Genomic DNA, 21,559 nt, shown 5'->3' on the forward strand with positions numbered 1-21,559 from the left:
CGGTGAATCCCTTGAATTCATTGCCACAGACAGCTATGGTGACCAAGTGTGTTGGGTGTATTTAAAGCAGAGGTTGATAAGGGTGTTAAAGGGTACGAGGAGAAAGCAAGAGAATAGGGTTGAGAGGGTTAATAAATCAGTCTTGATGGAATGGTGGAATAGACTCAATGGGCTGAATGGCCTAATTCTGCTCCTATGCCTTATAATGTTGATAAACCCTTGAAAATAACGAGGGCTGTGGCAACACTTTTGTTGAAGAAAATCTCCTTACTTCAAATATTGACATTCAAAATAACCGTGGTACCCTAGATGCAGCAAGAAAGATCACAAGGAACTCTAACGGGTGATTAGGATGGCTCAGCACATCACTAGGATTCATCTACCGGACCTGGAGACTATCTACAACTCTCAATGCCTCTAATGCACTCGTAACATCATTAAAGACCCATCCCATCCCGACACTGTCTGCTCAATCTCTTGCCATCTGGAAGCAGATGCAGAAATATCTTAGCCAAGACTGTACGGCTGAAAAACAGCTTCCCCAAGGGCTCTTATACAGCCAAATGATGCTATACCCCAGCTTGTCAATGGCTTTTGAGTTTTATGGACTATCAAAGTCACTTGTTGCATGTAAACATAGGATTTTTAAAAATTAAGTCTGAAGACCATAAGAGAAAGTAGCAGAATTATGCCATTTGGCCCATTGAGTCTGCTCTACCTTTTCATCATGGCTGATCCATTTTCTCTCTCGGTCCAAGTCTCCTGCCTACTTCCCGTATCCTTTCTAATCAAGGATCTATCAGCCTCTGCCTTAAATTTACTCAACGACTTGGCCAATATACCCAATGACTTGTCAACATATCCAATGACTTGACCAATTATACCCAATGCTTGGCTATACTGCATGCATTGTAAATACCTATTTTGTACGGACTGGAGTAGCACCACAATCTTGTTGTCTTGAGCAATGCCAGTGAAGTTCTATTCTATTCTTTTCTAATAGTCAATGATGATAAGGAGGGTTAGATTGTAATGTAAGGCAGGAGTATCATGGAGAATCAGAGCTGAACTTCACACTGTAGATCAGGGGTGTCAAACTCATTTTAGGTCACGGGCCGGATTGGGCAAAATGCAGCTTCACGCGGGCCGGATCGGTCGGGCGCGTGTGAACGCAGCTTTCATTGCCTCCGTTTTTTCAGCCTGTTCTCATGTGTCTCAGTCTCTGCTATAACTACAAAGTGTTTCACTTCACAAAGTCCATTTCTTATGAAGAAGACTGCTGAGCAAGCATTATTTTTATGATTGGTATTAACTTACAATCATAGGCTTCATATCGCCAGGCCATTAATAATTAAAATAATAGATCTATCTAAAATGATCTCGCGGGCTGGATATAATTGTACGCCGGGCTGGATATGGCCCGTGGGCCTTGAGTTTGACACCTATGCTGTAGATGAAATACTAAACTGAAAGTTTTCGATTGGATGATAAACACATTGACCGAACATGGAAAATGATTGTAAGGTCTTATCTTGTCCACACTGCACCAACCACCGCCACTGGGCTATAAACGTGCAGGAGCAGTGTGTGATTAAATGCCTTGCTCAAGGACACACACACTGCTTGGGCTGAGGCTCGAACTAACAACCTTCAGATTGCCAGCCCAAAGCCTTAACCACTTGGCCACAGGTCAGAGCGTAGAGCAGACTGTTAGAAGTAAGTGACTTCCAACAGAGGGGAAGGGCCATAATAAGTTTTATAGCACGGCCTTTGTATACACAATATGGATCAAAATCTCTGAGATGTGCAAACCTGAAATCCCACGTTTCATCCATCTGGGCTTCTCCAGGACAACATAAAAGTTTTCCTGCTTTTCGTACTCCTCGTCATCCACAATTTTCACCTGGATGGTCTTCCTGCAGGGGGACAAAAGAAACCATCCTCTGAGTACAAGAAAGAAACTGCTGCGTGCAGCTACCTGATAACAGCTACTTGCCAAATACCGACACGGCCCAAACCTCTGTACACCGTAGTCCAGAGGTGCGCATCACCAAAGGCAGGAAAGGACTTAATGATACAAAGAACTCCAGCTGAAGGAACTGAGGGTATGCTTTTATCTTCTGCTGCTGCAGCCCATCAACTTCAATGTTCAATGAGCTGTGCATTCGGAGACGTTCTTTTGCACGCCACTGTTTTAATAATGAGTGGTTATTTGAGTTATTGCTACCAGTCTGATCTTTCATCCGCAGAGCTATTGTTCACTAAATGTTTTTTTGTTTTTTGGAACCATTCTCCGTGAGCTCCAGAGCAAGGGTTCCCAACCCTTTTTATGCTATGGGCCAATGCCATTAAGCAAGCAATCCATGGACACCAGACTGAAGATCCCTGCTCCACAGACTGTTGTGCTTGAAAACCCCAGGAGTTCCGCAGTTTTTGAGATACTCAAACCACCCCATCTGGCACCAACAAACATTCCATGGTCAAAGACACATTTCTTTCCCTTTCTGTTGTTTGATCTGATCAACAACGGAACCTCTTGACCATGTCTACATGTTTTCACTTTGAGTTGTTGCCACATGATTGGCCGATTAGATATTTGCATTACCTGAAATGTGCATTACATGTGGTGTCTGAAAAGAGGATGCTGACCAAGTTGCATGCCATCTTGGACAATGTCTCCCATCCACTCCATAATGTACTGGTTAGGCACAGGAGTACATTCAGCCAGAGACTCATTCCACCGAGATGTAACACTGTGCATCATAGGAAGTCATTCCTACCTGCGGCCATCAAACTTTACAACTCCTCCCTCGGAGAGTCAGACACCCTGAGTCAATAGGCTGGTCCTGGACTTATTTCCACTTGGCATGATTAACATTATTATTTAATCATTTATGGTTTTATATTGCTATATTTCTACACTATTCTTGGTTGGTGCAGCTGTAACGAAACCCAATTTCCCTCGGGATCAATAAAGAATGTCTGTCTGTCTGTCTTACCGAATAGGTGTACAGACGTTCTTAACAAAGTGGCCACTGAGTGTAGATTTGTGGACCATTTGCAGCAGTTACAGGAGTAGCTTGGTTCTTATGAACGATAGATTGACTCATGCTGGCAGAGGGAAACTGATAAATAGCCTGCTTTTGTTTGATTTTCATCATTGTTCCCCATCAGAGAGTGTGAAATCTGTTGTTCTCTCCATTTTCCTTTCCTGTGGAACCTGCTCAGAGTGCTAAACACAGCCGGTCCATCACAGGCTCATCCCTTCCTTCCACCCAGTCCACCTTGCATCGGAGAGACTAACAGTATCAACGGGGATGCCTGCCATCCCGGCCATTTCCTTTGCCCTCTCTTTCCTTCTGAGAATAACCTGAACCTGGACCATTACTGAGTACGTTTGCAAGAAGCGCTGCCACAGGAAAGCAGCATCCACCATCAAGGAGCCACATCATCCAGGCCCACTTTCTTCTTGCTACCACCTTGGGTACCGCGCTACCAGGTTCAGGAACAGCTGTTGCCCTACAACCATCCAGGCTCCTGAACCAGCGCAGATAACTTCACTCACCTCATCACCGAAGTGACCCAATAACTCAGAGACTCACTTTCAAGCACTCTACAACTCACACTCTTATTATTATTTACTTTTTAAATTATTTGCACAATTGGCCTTCTTTTGCATGTTGGTTTGTTTCTCAGCGTTTATTATTTAGAAACATAGAAAACCTGCGGCATAATACAGGCCCACAACGTTGTGCTGAACGTGTACTTAGTTTAGAAATTATCTAGGGTTACCCATAGCCCTCTATTTTTCAGAGCTCCATGTACCCATCCAGGAGTCTCTTAAAAGACCCCATCGTATCCGCCTCCACCAGCCCGTTCCACGCACTCACCATTCTCTGTATTTAAAAAAAACTTACCCCTGACATCTCCTCAGTACCTACTTCCAAGAACTGAGCCCTCTCGTGTTAGCCATTTCAGCTCTGGGAAAATGTCTCTGACTATCCACACCATCAATGCCTCAATGCCTTATTTATAATCTTTTATAACTTCTATTGTGATTTTTATTTGCCTGTAAATGTGCGAAAGAAAATAAATCTCAAGGTGATGTACAGTGACTATACAGATAATTAATTTGTCTTTTGACTTTTCATCTGTTGAGGATCACACTGACTTCTTTTGGATAAATTAAAGTGCTTGAATAAACCTCTGGGTCCTCACATTGTGCTTCTGTATCTTCACAAAGTAGTTACTTTAATCTTACAGCTAATTCAGAGACTGTCAGTGCCAGAGAATTTTATGCTACCTAAAAATGTTTATACTATACTGGGATAATTTCACTTGCCCCATCACTGAACCGTTCCCACAACTTATGGACCCACTTTCAAGGACTCTTATCTCATGTTCTGCATATTTATTGCTTATGTATTTATTATTATTATTATTTTATTTGTACTTGCACAGTTTGTTGTCTTTTGCATATTGGCTGAATGCCCAAGTTGGTGTGGTATTCCACTCATTCTGTTATGGTCATTATTCTATTATACTTGTGCGTAGGAATGAATTTATTCATTCATTGAGATACAAGCTGAATAAGCCCTTCGAGCTGTGCTGCCTAGCGATCCCCCGATTTAATCCGAGTCTAATCACGGGACAATTTACAATGATCAACTAACCTACCAACCACTATGTCTTTGGACTGTGGGAGGAAACTGGAGCACCTGGAGGAAACCCCCATGGTCTTGGGGAGAACGTGCAAACTCCTTACAAGCAGCAGCAGGAATTGAACACGGGTTGCTGGTACCGTAAAGCGTTGTGCTAACTACTACGCTAGTATGCCACCCAATTTACTAAGGGTGCCTGCACGAAAATGAATCTCAGGGTTGTATATGGTGACATACATGTGCTTTGATAAATTTACTAGAACTGCATAATACAAGGAATATTCCATCCAACAAAAGTGATCCAGGAAAATACTCTAATCGGGAGCTTGACCTACCTACAAATCCTAAAGTACAAATAATATGCTTGGATTTTTTTTTTCTTTTTGGTATTTCATATGAACAAGGTAGATTTTTCTTGGGAACATTCTGAGTAAAACTAAAGAAAACAAAGATGTAAAATCTGTAAGGTTACAGGATCTTGGTTCATGCCTGAGGAAATTCAGTAGCAAAGGAAAAAAGTGATGTTGAATTTGTATTCAGGAGTATTCTGTGCAGCTCTGAGAATCTAAGGACTGAAACGACATTCAGATAAACAAAATATAGAGCAAGATTTACTGGAACAAATGAGAGGGAAAGTGAAAGAAATATTACCAATGCCTCTACTTTCTGAGAAGGCTGAAGAGGGCTGGATTTTTCACATCTATGTTCACATCATTCTACTGATATGCAGTAGAGAGCATCCTGACAAGGTGAATCACCGCAATTATTTCATTGCAATTGCGTACTAGAAATGACATTAACCAATCTTGAATCTTGAAAAGTTAAAGAAGGCCATCAAAATGATATGGTTTAGGAAGATATGATGATAGGCTACTGCGTAGGTAACACACGGATAAACATACTTATGGGAGGTTATTGTTAGAACATGTTACTTTATTCTGATTGGCTAAGTATAGGTATGACATAATAACTAATACTGGATAAATTATTGCATCAGAAAAATACAGTGGATTCCAGTTAATTGGGGCACATTGTCTAAAATAATTTTGGCCCAATTAAGCAGCTGTCCCAATTGGATGAAGTTTCATTAAATAGTCAAAAAGGTATAAAAATGCAAAATGCTATTGAATGGACTCAACCATTCCACCCTCCAAATCTTCATTTTCATTTGTAACATTCAAGATGATTGTCAATACCTTCAAATTCATTGCAGTTCTTAACTTGTTGAAGTAGTGAAATAATTTTATTTTCACTCCCGGCTGTTTCTGGCATCTCCAAGCCTGAATGCTTAAAACCATAGTGAGCAAAAAAGTTCTAAACTGTCTTGCTGCTTATTTTTCGCCAACCCTCAGCAGCAAAAATTACAGCTTTTTGAACACAGACGCACGCAAATGACACTACCTAAAAACTGTTCACTTTAAGCAAAGTGTAGCGTCTAGCAGTCACACAAGTTTGTGTAACTGACACTTGTTAGAAGCTGTTTGGCAAATCTCCCGTCCCAATTAAGTGACATAGTGTTTGATCCACTTGATCCGAGACAGGAGTGTTGTGGGCCATGGCAGTCAAAGCTCAGACTGGGTATGGCACCTGATGATGATGATGATGAGGAGAGTCTGAAATAAACTAAGGGAATCACAGCTATTTTCTCAATTAGCTTTTGTTCTTTAAGAGTTGTCCCAAATAAGCAGCTGCCTCAATTAACCAATGGACCAATTAAGAGGAATCCGCTGTATATTTAAAAAAATGGAAAAAATGACAAAGATGTTAAAGTTTTATCTGGTGCTAAGTTTATGGTGAGTTTCTTCTGTATTAATGACTGTGTGAAAAGGGAACCCAGTATCTCCAGTGGGAGGCCTGAACAGGGGCCCAAATGGCATCCCTGGCCTTGTCCTTTAGATCCTAAACAGATCAGCTTTTGGCAGATCTGCAGACATCTTAATTCTCTTTTTACTTCAACCTTAGGTTCCCACCTACTTTAAGAAGACCACTTTCATCCCAGAAACTAAGAAAATTATGATAACGCCTCTTAATGACTAATGCCAAGGCCTCTGACATGCAGGTTGAAAGAGGCATACATCAAGTCCAACCATCCTGGCAAACTGAATTCTGGAGCATCTAGACCAGGGGTTTCCAACCTGTTTTATGCCCTGGTCCAATACCATTAAGCAAAGAGTCCATGGACCCCAGATTGGGAACCCCGGTCTAGACAGTAAAGACGCCTACTTTATTGAATTGAATTAAATTGAATTTATTTCTTACATCCTTCATATGCATGAGGAGTAAGGTATTTACGTTACATCTCCATCTAAAGGTGCAATTTATAGTAATTTGTAATAAATACTGTGTAGAACAGGACAGCTAATCAATGCAATTGCGTCAGCATGAATTAATCAGTCTGATGGCCTGGTGGAAGAAGCTGTCCCGGAGCCTGTTGGTCCTGACTTTTATGCTGCGGTACCGTTTCCCAGATGGTAGGAGCTGGAACAGTTTGTGGTTGGGGTGACTCGGGCCCCCAATGACCCTTCAGGCCCTTTTTAGGCACCTTTCTCTGTAGATGTCCTGAATAGTGGGAAGTTCACATCTACAGATGCGCTGGGCTGTCCACACCACTCCCTGCAGAGTCCTGCGATTGAGGGAGGTACAGTTCCCTTACCAGGCAGTGATGCAGCCAGTCAGGATGCTCTCAGTTGTGCCCCTGGAGAAAGTCCTTAGGATTTGGAGACTCGTGCCAACCGTCTGAGGTGAAAGAGGTGCTGTTGTGCCTTTTTCACCACACAGCTGGTGTGTACAGGCCCCCTGAGATCCTCGGTGATGTTTACGCTGAGGAACTTAAAGCTGTTCAGCCCCGGATCCATTGATGTCAATAGGGGTTAGCCTGTCTCCATTCCTCCTGTAATCCACAACCAGCTCCTTTGTTTTTGTGACATTGAGGGAGAAGTTGTTTTCTTGACACCACTGTGTCAGGGTGGTGACTTCCTCTCTGTAGGCTCCCTTGTTATTATTTGAGATTAGTCCAATCAATGCAGTATCATCAGCAAATTTAATTAGCAGATTGAAGCTGTGGGTGTCGACACAGCCATGGGTATACAGAGAGTAAAGGAGGGGGCTTAGGACTCAGCTCTGAGGGGCACCTATGTTGAGGGGCAGAGGTGAGGGAGCCCACTCTTACCACCTGCTGGCGATCTGACAGCAAGTCCAGGATCCAGTTGCACAAGGCAGGGTGAAGGCCGAGGTCTCTGAGTTCCTTGTCTATGGTGTTGAATGCTGAACTGTAGTCTTCTTATATCTTGTCATCTCTACCTTCAATACTATAATTCCAAGCAAACTCATTTACAAATTCCTGGACACGGGAGTCATCATCTCTCTTTGCGAACGGATTTTTGACTTCTTGACAAACAGTCTGCAGTCAGTAAGGACTGGCAACAACACCTCCACCATGATTATCCACAACATGGGTGCTTCACAAGGCTACGTTCTCAACCCCTACTCAACTCCTATGCCCTCACAGATGTATGGCTACAGGTTTGTGAATAACGCCACTCTCGTGGGGCAAATCTCAAATGATAGCGAGTTGGGGGACAGGAAGGAGATAGGGGGGCACCAGTGTCATGGTGATACAACAACAATCTTTCTGTCAATGTCAGCAAAACCAAAAATCTGGTTGTTGACTTTGGAAAAGGGGGCAGTGCACACATGCTCCTGTCCTCATCAACAGTGCTGAGATCAAGAGGTTAAAACCTGGGTTCCATGGTAACGGTTAAAGGTAGGGGTCCATAGCGTTAAAAAAGAGCTGAGATTCCCTAAGTTAAAAGCTTCAAGTTTCTAGGAGTGAATAACAATAATTTATTTATTTATTGGGATACAACCATTCAAGCCCGCCGCCCAGCAATGCCCCAATTTAATTTGATCTACTGACAATTAATATTTTGGACTGTGGGAGGAAACCAGAGGAAACTCACGCAGTCACTGGGAGAACAGACAAACTCCTTACAGGCAGCGGTGGGAGTTGAACCCTGGTCACCTGTACTGTAAAGAGTTGCGCTAACCACTATGCAACCGTACCATCCAATAATATCAATAGCCTGTCCTCGTCCAAACATGGAGGTGCCACAGCTAAGCAAGCTCACCAGTGCCTCTATTTCCTCAAGAGGCTGAAGAAATCTGACATGTCCGCGTCGACTATTACTGATTTTTGTCAACACACCCTGGAAAGCACTCTAACTGGACACGTCAAGGCTTGGTGTGGCAATTGCTTTATCCATGACCACCAGAAACTTCAGTGAGCTGTGGTCGCAGCTCAGCACATCATGGAAACCCGTCTCACCTTCATGGGCTTCGTCTGCGCATCTCATCTCCTTAGTAAAGCTGCCAGCGCAAACCTCCCACCTCGGACGTTCTGTCTACTCCCTCCTCCCTCCTCCCATCAGACAGAAGATTCAAAAGTCTAAAACACATCAGGCTCAAGTACAGCTTTTCTGCTGCTGTTATGACTATTGAACAGTTCCTTAGTTGGATAAGATAAACTCTTTACCTTACAATCTACTTTGTTACGACCTTATTCGAGTACTACGGCATAGAAACAGGCAGTTCAGCCCATCCAGTCTATGCCAACCCAATCTTCTGCCTAGTCCTACCTACCTACACTTGACCCATATCCCTCCAAACCCCTATTATCCATTTGGGTCCATCTGGGTAGTCTCCAGCCCCTTGGCATGAACATTGAATTCTCCAACTTCCAGTTATTCCCTCCCTCTCCCTTCCCCCATCCCAGTTTCATTCTGCCTCATCTTCCAGCTGCCTATCACCTCTCTCATGATTCTGCCTTCTTCTACTACACATAGTGCTTTCCCCTTACATTCCTTCTTCACCTCTTCGGCCTATCCCCTCCCTGCTTCCCCTCCCCCACCCCTTTATCTTTCCTCTGATTGGTTTTCCATCCTCCCCCCACCTTCTTTATAGGGCCCCTGCCTCCTCCCTTTTCAGTCCTGACGAAGGGCCTCGGCCCGAAACGTTGACTGCTCGTTTCCACAGATGCTGCCTGACCTGCTGAGTTTCTCTAGCGTGTCGTACGTGTTGTTCTGACCACAGCATCTGCAGTGTACTTTTGTGCACCTGTGCACTGGACCTTTCCAAATTTATCCTAAATGTTTCACAGCATCTCCTGAGTGAAAATATTTCCTTTCTACCTGCACTTCACCTTCTCTGTAACTACTAAACTTTATTCCATTACGTATTGTTTTTACCCTGTGCTACCTGAATGCACCGTTGCAATGGATTGGCCTGCATGCGTCTCAATGTCCACTGGCAACGTTGGAACCCAAGACAGACTCCCACGTAGAGAAACAAAGTTTATTCATAGTAATTCCAGCAGAAGATCAGAGAAGCTCAGCCGATGCCGTGAGATGTAACATTCTCAAAACTAGAACCCCATGATTAGCGCTAATCAGGCGTCCACTTAAAAATACAAGAAACAGGGAATCCCCAAGTCCATCAAAACAAACTTAACAAGTCTAAGCAGGAGATTGCATTATAAAGAGTGAGTCATTTGAGAAAAAAAAAACACACAAGGAACTCTAGATGATTAACAACCTCATTAAACAACAATTAACTAATTCAGGTACTCCAAAAATCTCCAAGCCCAATGCTCTCTGGTTCCTGCACAGGCCTGAAGACCTCATTATCATATGAACGGTGTGCAAGTCAAATTTTTTCACAGAACCTCAGTACGTGACAATATTAAATCAACTTATCAGTCTGGCATACCTCCAATAGATAGACGGCAAACTGATAAATTAAGACAAAGAGGCCTGTTGGTTCTGGTCAAAACTGACTGTCAGCTCATCCTTTTCCCACAGAAGTCATCTAACTGAAGCTCGCTACATTACCTCAGTGACGTGAGCTGGTTCACAGTGGAGTCTGCAAACTGGCTATGAGGGAATTGCAATGATTTCTTTGCACTGCCGTTAAAAACTGCACAGAAGTTCCTGATTGCTCTGTAGCCTGTTTGAAGTCAACACCGAGGTGACCCAAAGCCCTGAAGCCTAGTAATGACGCTTCGAGATCTTCCCTCACAAAACAAAAGCTGCCATTTGATCTTTTCACTTCAATCAAATTAATAATGTTTCACGGTGGGAATATCTTAATTTTTTAAAATTTCAGACAACACGTTCTCCAGTGAGAATAGGAATTAGACTGCATTGACTTTATTATTTGGCACAGGATTGCAGTCACACAATGTAGTCAGGGGAGGCTGTTAATTATGGGCGCACACACACACACACGCACGCACGCACGCACACACACACACACGCACACCTCATCAAAGGCAACAGCCCCTGATAACTTTTCAGGTCTCAAACCACCCACAAGGATATTAATATATTGTGCTACGTGGGAGTTCTTTGAAAAATGAACTCGAAGGAAAGTGCAATCAGATGGAGCAGAGCATTTTATGACAGATTAAAACACACAGAATGCTGCAGGAACTCAGCAGGTCAGGCAGCATCTATGGAGATGAATGAACTGTTGGTAGTTCAGGCCAAGAACCTTCTTCAGAACTGGAAAGGAAGGGGGAAGATGCCAGAATAAAAAGATGGTGGGAGGGGAAGGAGGATAGCTGAAAGGCGATAGGTGAAGCCAGGAGTGCGGGTAAGGTCAAGGGCTGGAGAGGAAGGAATCTTTCTGGAGAGGAGAGCAGGCCTTAGCAGAAAGGGAAGGAGTAGGTGTACGGGGGTGCGGGGGGGGGGTGGGAAATAGGCAGATGAGAAGAGGTAAAAGGCTAGGTATGGGGAATAGAAGAAAAGGGGAGAGGGAGAGAATTTTTTCTTTAGCAGAAGGAGAAATCGATGTTCATGCCATCAGGTTGGAAGCTACCAAGACGGGATATAAAGTGACCTCAACCATCAGGCTCTTGAACCAGAGGGGATAACTTCACTCAACATCACCGAACTGTTCCCACAAGCTACGGACTAACTTTTAAGGACAATTCATGTTTGATATTTATTCAGATTAAATGAAATGGCAACTCCAGGTGTTTTCTTTCATTCAAGTTTTCAGCAAAGAGGATTTATGCGGATGTTACCAGAACTTGTGAAACTAGTTATAGCGAGAGGCTGAGCAAATTAGGCCTTTTTTCGTTAGCGTAAATGACTGAGGGGTGATTTTATAGAGGTATTTAAAATGATGAGAGACTTTTTCCTGGGGTTGGGGAATCGAGACATAGAGGACAGAGGTTTAAGTTGAGAGAGAAGAGATTTAATAGGGATCTGAGGGGTAATTCTTTCACCCGTTGGGTGGTCAATATTTAGAACGAGCTGCCAGGGATATTAGCAATGTCTATGAGCAGGTACGTGGATAGAAAAGGTTTAGAGGGATATGGGCCAAATATAAGCAAATAGGACAAGCTTAGACAGGAATCCTGGTTGGCACCAATCTGTTGGCTGAACAGTGGTTTCCATGTCAAACGTCTCAATGACTAGGCTTCGTTGGACTAGTTTAGATGGGGTTCTCGGTTGGCTTGGGGAAGTTCGTGAAGACCAATTGGCATGGACCAGTTGTCTGAAGGGTGGTTTCCATGCAGTATGTCTCAATGACTAGGCTTCACTGGTAAATTCAGTGTTTATTGCCCACCCCCATCTGCTGTTGAGAAGATGGTGGTGGATCACCTTTTCAACTTGTCGCAGCCCCTCTGGTGAGGGTAGTTCTATGGTGTAGTTGAGCAGGGAGCCCCTGGAGTTAAGACCATGTGATGGTAGAATTCACAGGTTGCGCAATGTCATCAGTCACCTTGGTAAGGACCGGCAAGATAATGTACTGTGCACGTCGCATCCACTGTGGTCCATTATAGGCTCGCTACGTTGGCGCTGGACACTTGCAGGTTGGCCACAGCAGATCCTTGGGCATGTTGGTTGTTAACACAAATGATACATTTCACTGTATGTCTATGACTATGAAGTGTCCCACTTTCATCACCGCCACCCCTCCTGACCACCGTCAACGCAGAGTCCATAAGCTTGGAGTTCAATGGTGGGTTCAAAGGAGAAGTGAGTTCACCCCTGTAAATCAGGAGCTACAGCACTGAGCAGAAGTCCTAGGCACACCTACATTAAAGCTCGGGTGCCTAAGACTTTCGCATAGTACTGCAGTAATTTTATGTATTACACTATACTGCAGCCACAAAAAAAATCATGACATATGTGGGTGATAACAAACCTGATTCTGATCTGGGTCTCTATTGTGGACTGAGAGTGTGAAGGTGGCAGGGAGAGTGGGAAGGGGAAAGGGAAGGGGAGTGGGAAGCACCAGAAAGACATTCTGCAATGATCAATAAACCAATTGTTTGGAATCAAATGACCTTGCCTGGTGTCTCGGGGCTGGGTGTGTCTGCACCTGTGACACATCACCCCACCACGGTCCCTGGCACTCCTTCTCTGCCACCTGTCCCACACCCCTCACACACGCTCCACCCTCACCATCCCCAACGTTGTTTGCTCCCGCCAAATTTACAAACTTGCTCTTCACTCCACGTTGACAAATACAGTACAGTGCAAAAGTGTTAGGCACCATACATGTGCCCAAGACCTTTACATAGTGCTGTATGGTCAGATAGACAGAGGATACATTTGTGCAACTATTATCCACAGGGGGACTGTAAGAATTTGTGACTGCAGGAATTTTTCTCTCTCTCACTCTCTTTTTCCTCTGTAGTGTGCTGTAAGTAATCTCCAAAGTGTTGACAATTTGATGGCACCTTTAAGAGCACATAACACCACTTTAACAAAAGTTAATTTGCTAAGCCCGACACCTACACACACTAGAGAATTTGTATTTTGACATCATTTTCTCCAAACCTCCTAAAATTAGTATCATGTTGATGTTTTAACTAGTCGTACCTGCAGAATGTCACTCTTATCTCAATGTAACCAGTGATTTAAGTATTGCTTTGGTAAAGCCTAGCTCCTGGTTTACGTTGACTTCAGGATTAAACATGGCACAATAGTAATTTGAGATGTAAAACACATCAGCCGTCCCAGGAGCAGTGCTGCCACATATTTCCGTGGGAAAGCGTTGTGGTGACCGATGAGGTAAAGGTGACTCACAAACTGACAGAGGCAAAGAGAATTCGTTCCACCCGTAAACACAAGCGACTCTGCAGACTCTATTTCATCTCCAGAGCAATACACATAACAAGCTGGAGGAACTCAGCAGATCAGGCAGGACCTATGGAGGGTAGGGATTCCCAACCGTTTTTACACCATGGACCAAAACCTTTAAGCAAGGGGTCCGTGCATCCCAAGTTGGGAACCCCTGACGGAGCAAAATAAACAGTCGACATTTTCGGCCAAGACCCTTGTTTGTTTCTCTACATAGATGCTGCCTGACCTGCTGAGTTTCTCCAGGACTTTCTGCATGTTGATCTTCCTTCCATTCAGCTTTCTTACCCATTCAAATTCTTCTCAAAACTATCCTTTCAAACGCAACTGTCTCACATTCTAACTGGCTGCATAGCCATCTGATATGGGGGTGGGGGTCTACTGCACAGAATCGAAGCAACCTGCAGAGAGTTGTAAACTTACTCAGCTGCATCATGGGCACTAGCCTCCGTAGTGTACAGGACACTATCATTAAGGACCCCCATCACCCAGGACACGTCCCTTCACACTGGTACTGTCAGGAAGGAGGTACAGGAGCCCAAAGGCACACACTCAATGATTCAGGAACAGCTTCTTCCCCTCTGCGATCCGATTTCTGAATGGACATTGAACCCATGAACACAACCTCACTACTCTTTTTAATTTCTATTTTTTACCTGCTTCTGATGCCGAAGTGGTTTTGCTCTTTATTGGATATATTTTTTTAGAGAGAAACAGGTGAGTTAACAGGGCCTTCCAACTCAATGAGACCAGACCATTCAATTACACCCTTGCCACCAGTCAACCTATCAATTCATATGAGGTTTGGAAGGACCATGGAAAGAAATGTCAATTCCAAATCAGGCATCACCAGAAGTTTGATAGTGGGACATCCTTGCTCTTCCCCCTCTTTCTGCTCTTTAAGATGCGATGGGACTGCCATCTGCTCACTCATCAACAGCAGCTGATCAAAAGCCAATAGCTCTTTTGTTATTCACACTCTGCCTACTTGTCTGCAGTGTTAAACCCTTCTTCGGGGGGTCAAGGACAGCTTGCCTCTGCTTGGGTTTTGTAGGTTCTGAGTGGCCGATTCTGCCGCAGGCTCGACAGGAGATGGTGGATGGGCGGATAGGACGTCTGCCCCTTTTGCCCTGCGTGTGCTGACTCATAGTCCTACTGTCCCCAGTACCACCCCAAATATCACCTTGAGTGGTGTATCCAGAGAGCCATGCCTGTCACGTGACAGCACTGCCCTCACCTGGTCGGAGGTCACACCACCTGCCTGTCACGTGACAGCACTGCCCTCACCTGGTCGGAGGTCACACCACCTGCCTGTCATGTGACAGCACTGCCCTCACCTGGTCGGAGGTCACACCACCTGCCTGTCACGTGACAGCACTGCCCTCACCTGGTCGGAGGTCACACCACCTGCCTGTCACGTGACAGCACTGCCCTCACCTGGTCGGAGGTCACACCACCTGCCTGTCACATGACAGCACTGCCCTCACCTGGTCGGAGGTCACACCACATGCCAGTCAACATTTCACACCTCCCAACTAATCAAAGCACACTTAACTATTGGCCACCTTTATTGGATTAACCCATCTATCACCAAGCCGTTTGCTTGGTGAATCACCTGGGCTGGACCCTCCAGCCCCCTGACCTATAAAGGGCACTGCATGTGCTTGGCTCACTCTCTTTTTGCCATCCTTGAGGGACCACCCTGCTTCACTCCAGGCTGAAGACAGCAGGACAGCGCTGGAGACACGTGGTGAGCCGTGCATTGAATAGGGTCGTGGGAGCGCTTATTGTTGCCTCTGTAGCAGAGAGCCGTGCCTGCCCATGGCCAAGGGGGGGTCAGGTATCGTAGTTACTTTTCCCTTGCTTGTATGTGTACCTGTACTCTGTCCCCACACCGTTTTCCCGTGTATTGTACTGCCGACCCGACTTTTCCCACGCTCGTCTATTCTAAATGCGTTTGTGCAGATATTATAGTTGCTTGTGTTGTTCCCAAGCTCTTCTCCCCTTGTAAATAAACTCCTCATTATTAAAACTGTGTGTCCAGAGCCCTTGCCTTTGAGACCCAAAGAATCCGTCTCAATTCCATCACAAGTGGTCAGGGGTGAAATATTCACAGGAGTCAGTGGAAATGTTGCATTTCCTTAGAAAGACAGTAGTGCAGTGGTTAGAACAATGCTTTACAGTACCAGCTCCCCCTGCTTCTCGTGACCATGTGGGTTTCCTCCGGGTGCTCCGGTTTCCACCCAAAGACGTACTCGTTAGTTGGTTAATTGGTCCAGTGATTAGGCTAGTGTTAAGTTGGGGGATTGCTGGGAGGCATGGCTAAAAGGGTCAGAAAGGCCTACTCCATGCTATATCTCAATAAATAAACAAACATTTTACTCAAATATTATTGAAATATCAAATACACAACATATCCCTAAATTATTTCCCTCTGCCTTCCTGATAACTTATTCCCATGACACAGCTTCGAAGAGAGTACAAAAAAGCTGGATGAACTCAACAGGTCGGGCAGCATCCGTTGAAAGAAGCAGTCAACGTTTCGGGTTGAAACTCTTCGTCAGGACTAAAGGAGGAGGGGGCAGAGGCCCTATAAAGAAGGTGGGGAAGAGGGTGGAAAACCAATCAGAGGAAAGATCAAGGGGTGGGGGAGGAGAAGCAGGGAGGGGATAGGCTGGAGAGGTGAAGAAGGAATCTAAGGGTAGTGTATCTAAGGGATCTAAGCACTATGTGTAGTAGAAGAGGGCAGAGTCATGAGAGGTGATAGGCAGCTAGGAGAGGAGACAGAGTGAAGGTGGGATGGGGGAAGGGAGAGGGAGGGAATTACCGGAAGTTGGAGAATTCGATGTTCATACCAGGGGGCTGGAGACTACCCAGGCGGTAGATGAGATGTTGTTCTTGCAACCGAAGTTTGGCCTCATCGTGGCAGTAGAGGAGGCCATGTATGGACATATCTGAATGGGAATGTGAAGGAGAGTTGAAGTGGGTGGCAACCGGGAGATCCTGTTTGTTGTGGCGGACGGAGCGGAGGTGCTCAACGAAGTGGTCCCCGCTTCGAAGGGAGTGTCATTTCAGGGCATGCTAATACATAGCCAGGCCAACATGGCCAACTGATAGTGATTATGCCAGCTGAGCATGGTAGTGCAGCAGTTAACGTAACGTTTTACAGCACCAGCGATCGGATGCTGACTTTAAGAAGTTTGTACATTCTCCCCGTGACTCCGGGTTTCCTCCGGGTGTTCTGGTTTCCCCCCCCGCCACATTCCAAAGACATACGGGACAGGATTAGGGTGTTGCATGCTGTGTAGGCACTGGAAACATGGCGACACTTTCAGGCAGCCCCAAGAACCTCCTCGGACTGCGCTGCCCGCTGTCGCAAGTGATGTGTTTCACTGCATGCTTCAGTGTACATGTGGACAGCGAAAGCTAATCTTTAAAATGGCGTCGGAGAGGTCTCCTGATGCTGGCTCCTCCAGAGAACTTGGAGGACTTTGCAGCAGTAACGCTGGTAAAATTTTCCAATGCCTTATGCATCTTTGTAGGTAATCTCCCAAGGTACTGTATAGACTCTCAGGAAGGCCCCTCAACTTCCAAGTAGACCATGGGTTTTATAACAGATCGTCAAACTCCCTTTCCTCCAGTCAACCACAGGCTAGTCGGTATACGAACAGTAGTAGCAAGTTTTACTTCTGATAGACAGTAAGACATAGGAGCAGAATTAGGCCATTCGGCCCATCGAGTTAGCTCCACCATTTCATTATGGCTGATTTATTATCCCTCTCACCTGAGTCATACTGTATGGAAACACGCCGTATCCTGTTGCACAGTCCAAAACTCCTCAAAACACCTTGCTCCTGCCCCCACCTGCATTTACTTCCAGGTTACGAAAAACCTCCCACCTCCTCCTCATTACAGTAATGAGACATGAGACGACACAGAGACAGGCCTTTTGGCCCTCCTTGGCTGAGCCGAACCATTTTTCTGCCTAGTCCCACTGACCTGCACCCGGCCCATATCCCTCCATACCCCTCTCATCCATGTACCTGTCCAAGTTTTTCTTAAATGTTAAAAGTGAGCCCGCAGTTGGAAATAATTGTAGGCATTTCTGGTTCTCCTAATACCATAAGACACAGTGGCAGAATTAGGCCACTCATCCATTGAGTCCACTCTGCCATCCAATTGTGGCTGATTTATCTGTCATCTCAACCTCATTCCCCTGCCTTCTCCCCATAACCTTTGACAACCTTATTAAGCAAGAATCTATCAGCCTCTGCTTTAAATATACCCAAAGGCTTGACCACAGTTAACTGTGGCAATGAATTCCACAGATTAAACAGCCTCTGGTTAAAGATATTCCTCCTCAGTGCTGTTCTAAAGGGACATCCTTCTATTCTCAGGCTGTGTTCTCTGGATCTGGACCCACCCTCTAAAGGAATCATTCTCTCCACATCCATTCTGTTTAGGCCTTTCAACGTTCGGTAGGTTTCTATGAAAGTCCCCTCATTCTTCTAAACTCCAATGAGTACGGACCCAGAGCCATCAAACGCTCCTCATAAGTCAACCCTCTTACTCCCTGGATCATGAATGCTAATAATGCATTTGTTTTCCTTACCACCAACTCAACTTTTCCCATTCTCCTGATCTGCCCAAGTCTTTCAGTACACTCCCTGCTTCCTCAGCACTGCCTGGAGAGAATTGCAGGCATGTTACGCTGGTGCTGCGGGCATGGCCCGGTTGTGGGCTGCCCCCACACAATCCCGACACTGTGTTGGTCATTGATGCAAATGGCACATTTCACAAAACATTTTGACGTCAAGCTAAACTTTATCTTCGCTTCTGGGATTGTTGTTCCTTTTCACACCTTGTGGTGCATTCGTCGGCAGTCTTTTTCTTTGCCGTTTCTGTAGAATTTGACTGCTTTTTTTTAAACGAGGCCAAGTTGCCAGATCGACACTCAACCCAGCATCGACGGGAAGAGTGCAAGGAGCCGGCCGGATTCGAACCCGGGATCGCTTGTCTTTAAGTCAAGACGAATGCCGCTACACCGCCAGGGGGGCAAATCACTTCAGGGTTGGAGTAAGGATAAAGGAGAAGACAAAGTTATCTGGTCTCCGGGAAGTGAGACTGGATCGACCAGTCTTCCCAAAGATTCAGCAGAAGCCTTAAAGAGAAGCAAATGAAACGTAAAATACTGAAGGATCTCGGCAGAATTTACAACAAGAGGAACTGCCCCCCCCCCCCCCGCCCCGGCTGCAGAGAGCAGCCATTAGAACTGAAGAGAAATTCCTTCACTCACTGAGTGGTGAATCTGTCAGTCTGCACCACAGAGGGCAGCAAATGCTCAGTCATTGGCTTTACAGCAATTTGTTGATGCAAACGGTATTCTGGAGATAAACAGAGAATGTGCAGAGATGCAGCTGGTGTAGATAATAAAGTAAGATCTTACTGAAGGGACGGATCACTCTGAAAGGCCCCAGAAACCCACTGCCTATTCCTTACACCCCATTTTGGAGTATGAACGACTCCCATCTTTCTGATTTGAAGAAGAACCGTTTTAAGTAAAACAGGCCGCGGTTTGGAGAATTGTACAGAAAGGTCTTTTATTTTTAATCAGATATTTTCAGATGATGTTCTACTCTGCTATAAAAACAATAAATTGTTAGAAGCACCGGCAGGTCAGGAAGTATCAGCGGAGAGAGAAACAGGATCATAATTTCAAGAGGAGATCGTTAGACTAAAATGTTATTTCTCTATCTGCCTCGCACTCTCTTCTCTCTCACTCACTCTCTCTCCCCCACTCTCTGTCTGTCTCTCTCCCCTCGGTCTCAGTCTGTTTCTCTCTCACGCACTGTCTCTCTGTCCCTCCCTGTTTTTCCCTCTCTCTCTTCCTTTTTCACTGTCTCTACTTCACTCTCTCTCTTTCTCTTTCACCGTCTCCCTCTGTCTTTGCCTTTGTTTCTGGCTGTTTCTTCCCCTCTCTCTCTCTCTCTCTGCCTGACTGCGTGTCTCTCTTCCTCTCTGCATCTATCTGTATATATATATATATATATATATATATATATATATATATATATATATATATATATATATATATATCCCTCTCTCTCTCTCCCTCTCTCTCCCCCCCCCCTCTCTCTCTCTCTCTTTCCCTCCCTCTCTCTCTCTCCCTCTCCTCCACCCCCCCTTGTCTCTCCACAAATGCTGCCTGACTTGCTGCTTTGTTTCCCTGAGATTTCAGTTTTTTTATTTAAAATCACCAGAAAATGCAGATTTTTCTGTTAGATATTATTCTGGAGCTATGTAATTATCGATAACAGATATTATATAAAAAGTAGTCTTTGGGAAATAAAACCTATTCACAATTTAGGTCCAACTGATACACAAAGACTCAGTCACTTATATGGAATGCCATATCATCGCCATACATAATGGACGTCTGTAAGTGCACAGTTTGCTTCCAATCCCCAATTTTGTCTCCTGTCCTTAAATAATAGTTTTGCATTTATTAAAGCACAGTCATTTCGCACAGTGCCCACGCACAGAGATGATGGATGAATTCACAGGAGCCTGTTGCAACGAGGGCAGGTCTGGCGATTCAATATCTCATAAGCTGGCACCATAAACGTTGAGGTTGTAAATTTAATACATAGCCTCACAGAACTGGATTTCGAAGCAAGCCTGAACCTTTATGGTAAAACACAGAGATATTAATTCTGGAGAGCCTCCCCCCAGAGTCGGTTCTCTGTAAAGTCAGCAGATGAGCTGCAGGGAGAGAGAGAGAAATCCCTTCCATCAAAATAACAACACAGGGATTCACTCTTATCTAAACAATCAATTTATTCCCTCTGCTTTACTGTGCACAGCTAGCGACGTTGGCTTAAAATTTTCCATGGGGCTCCATCGGCTGCATATCCGACGTCATGAACGTGTCCCTGTACAGAATCGTGCAAAAACTCTTTGGCACACAGCTAGGGTGCCTGAGACTTTTGCACAGTACTGTATTTGTCGACGTGGAGCTGAGAGCGAGTTTGTAAATCAGGCGGGAGCGAAGGATGTTGGGAATGGTGAAGATGGAGCACTGTGAGAGGGTGTGGGACAGGTGGCAGAGAAGGAATGCCAGGGGCAGGGAGTGGGGCAGGTGCAGACACACCCAGCCCTGAGACACCAGGCAAGGTCATTTGATTCCGACCAATTTGTTTAGATAGACAGATAGATATTTTATTGATCCCAAAGGGAATTACAGCATCACAGCAGCACTACAAGGGCACAGGTATACAAATATTAGAAATAAGAAAGAATATAAATAAAGTTACCTTGACTGTAAGAAAAACAAGACTTACAAGTCAAAGATTACAAGATCGCAGTCCCTGGCTATAGGCTGATTCTTTATAGAGTCTGTTGGCCGAGGGTAGGAATGATTTTGTTTAACGCTCTTTGGAGCAGTGCAGTCGATCACTGAAAGTGTTCCTCGGTTCAGCCACGGTGGCATGCCGAGGGTGAGAAACATTGTTCAGAATTGCCAGGATTTTCCGGAGGGTCCTTTGTTCTACCACAGCCTCCAGTGTGTCCAGTTTGACTCTTATAACAGAGCCAGCCTTTCTAATCTGTTTATTGAGCCTGTTGGCAACTGTTGATGCCACTGCCCTAGCACATAAAATATTCTACTGGTGGCAACAGACTGGTAGAACATGTGAAGGAGAGGCCTGCAGATGATTCAGCTTCCACCAGGGTCCTGCATTCATCCTC

The 21,559-nt window shown here is 45.0% G+C and overlaps 1 protein-coding gene across 2 annotated transcripts in view; it reads right to left on the reverse strand.

The window, feature by feature from the left end:
• The window catches only part of LOC132381432 (sodium/calcium exchanger 3-like), a 587,903-nt gene that overhangs the window by 73,349 nt on the left and 492,995 nt on the right, over positions 1-21,559 (reverse strand). For both annotated transcript variants that reach the window (XM_059950836.1, XM_059950838.1), the window contains one exon: positions 1,813-1,916. In XM_059950836.1, the coding sequence (XP_059806819.1) occupies positions 1,813-1,916 (104 nt within the window). The remainder of the gene's footprint in view (positions 1-1,812; positions 1,917-21,559) is intronic.

The sequence above is a fragment of the Hypanus sabinus genome, chromosome 26, assembly GCF_030144855.1.
Source record: "Hypanus sabinus isolate sHypSab1 chromosome 26, sHypSab1.hap1, whole genome shotgun sequence".
NCBI classification, from domain to species: Eukaryota; Metazoa; Chordata; class Chondrichthyes; order Myliobatiformes; family Dasyatidae; genus Hypanus; species Hypanus sabinus.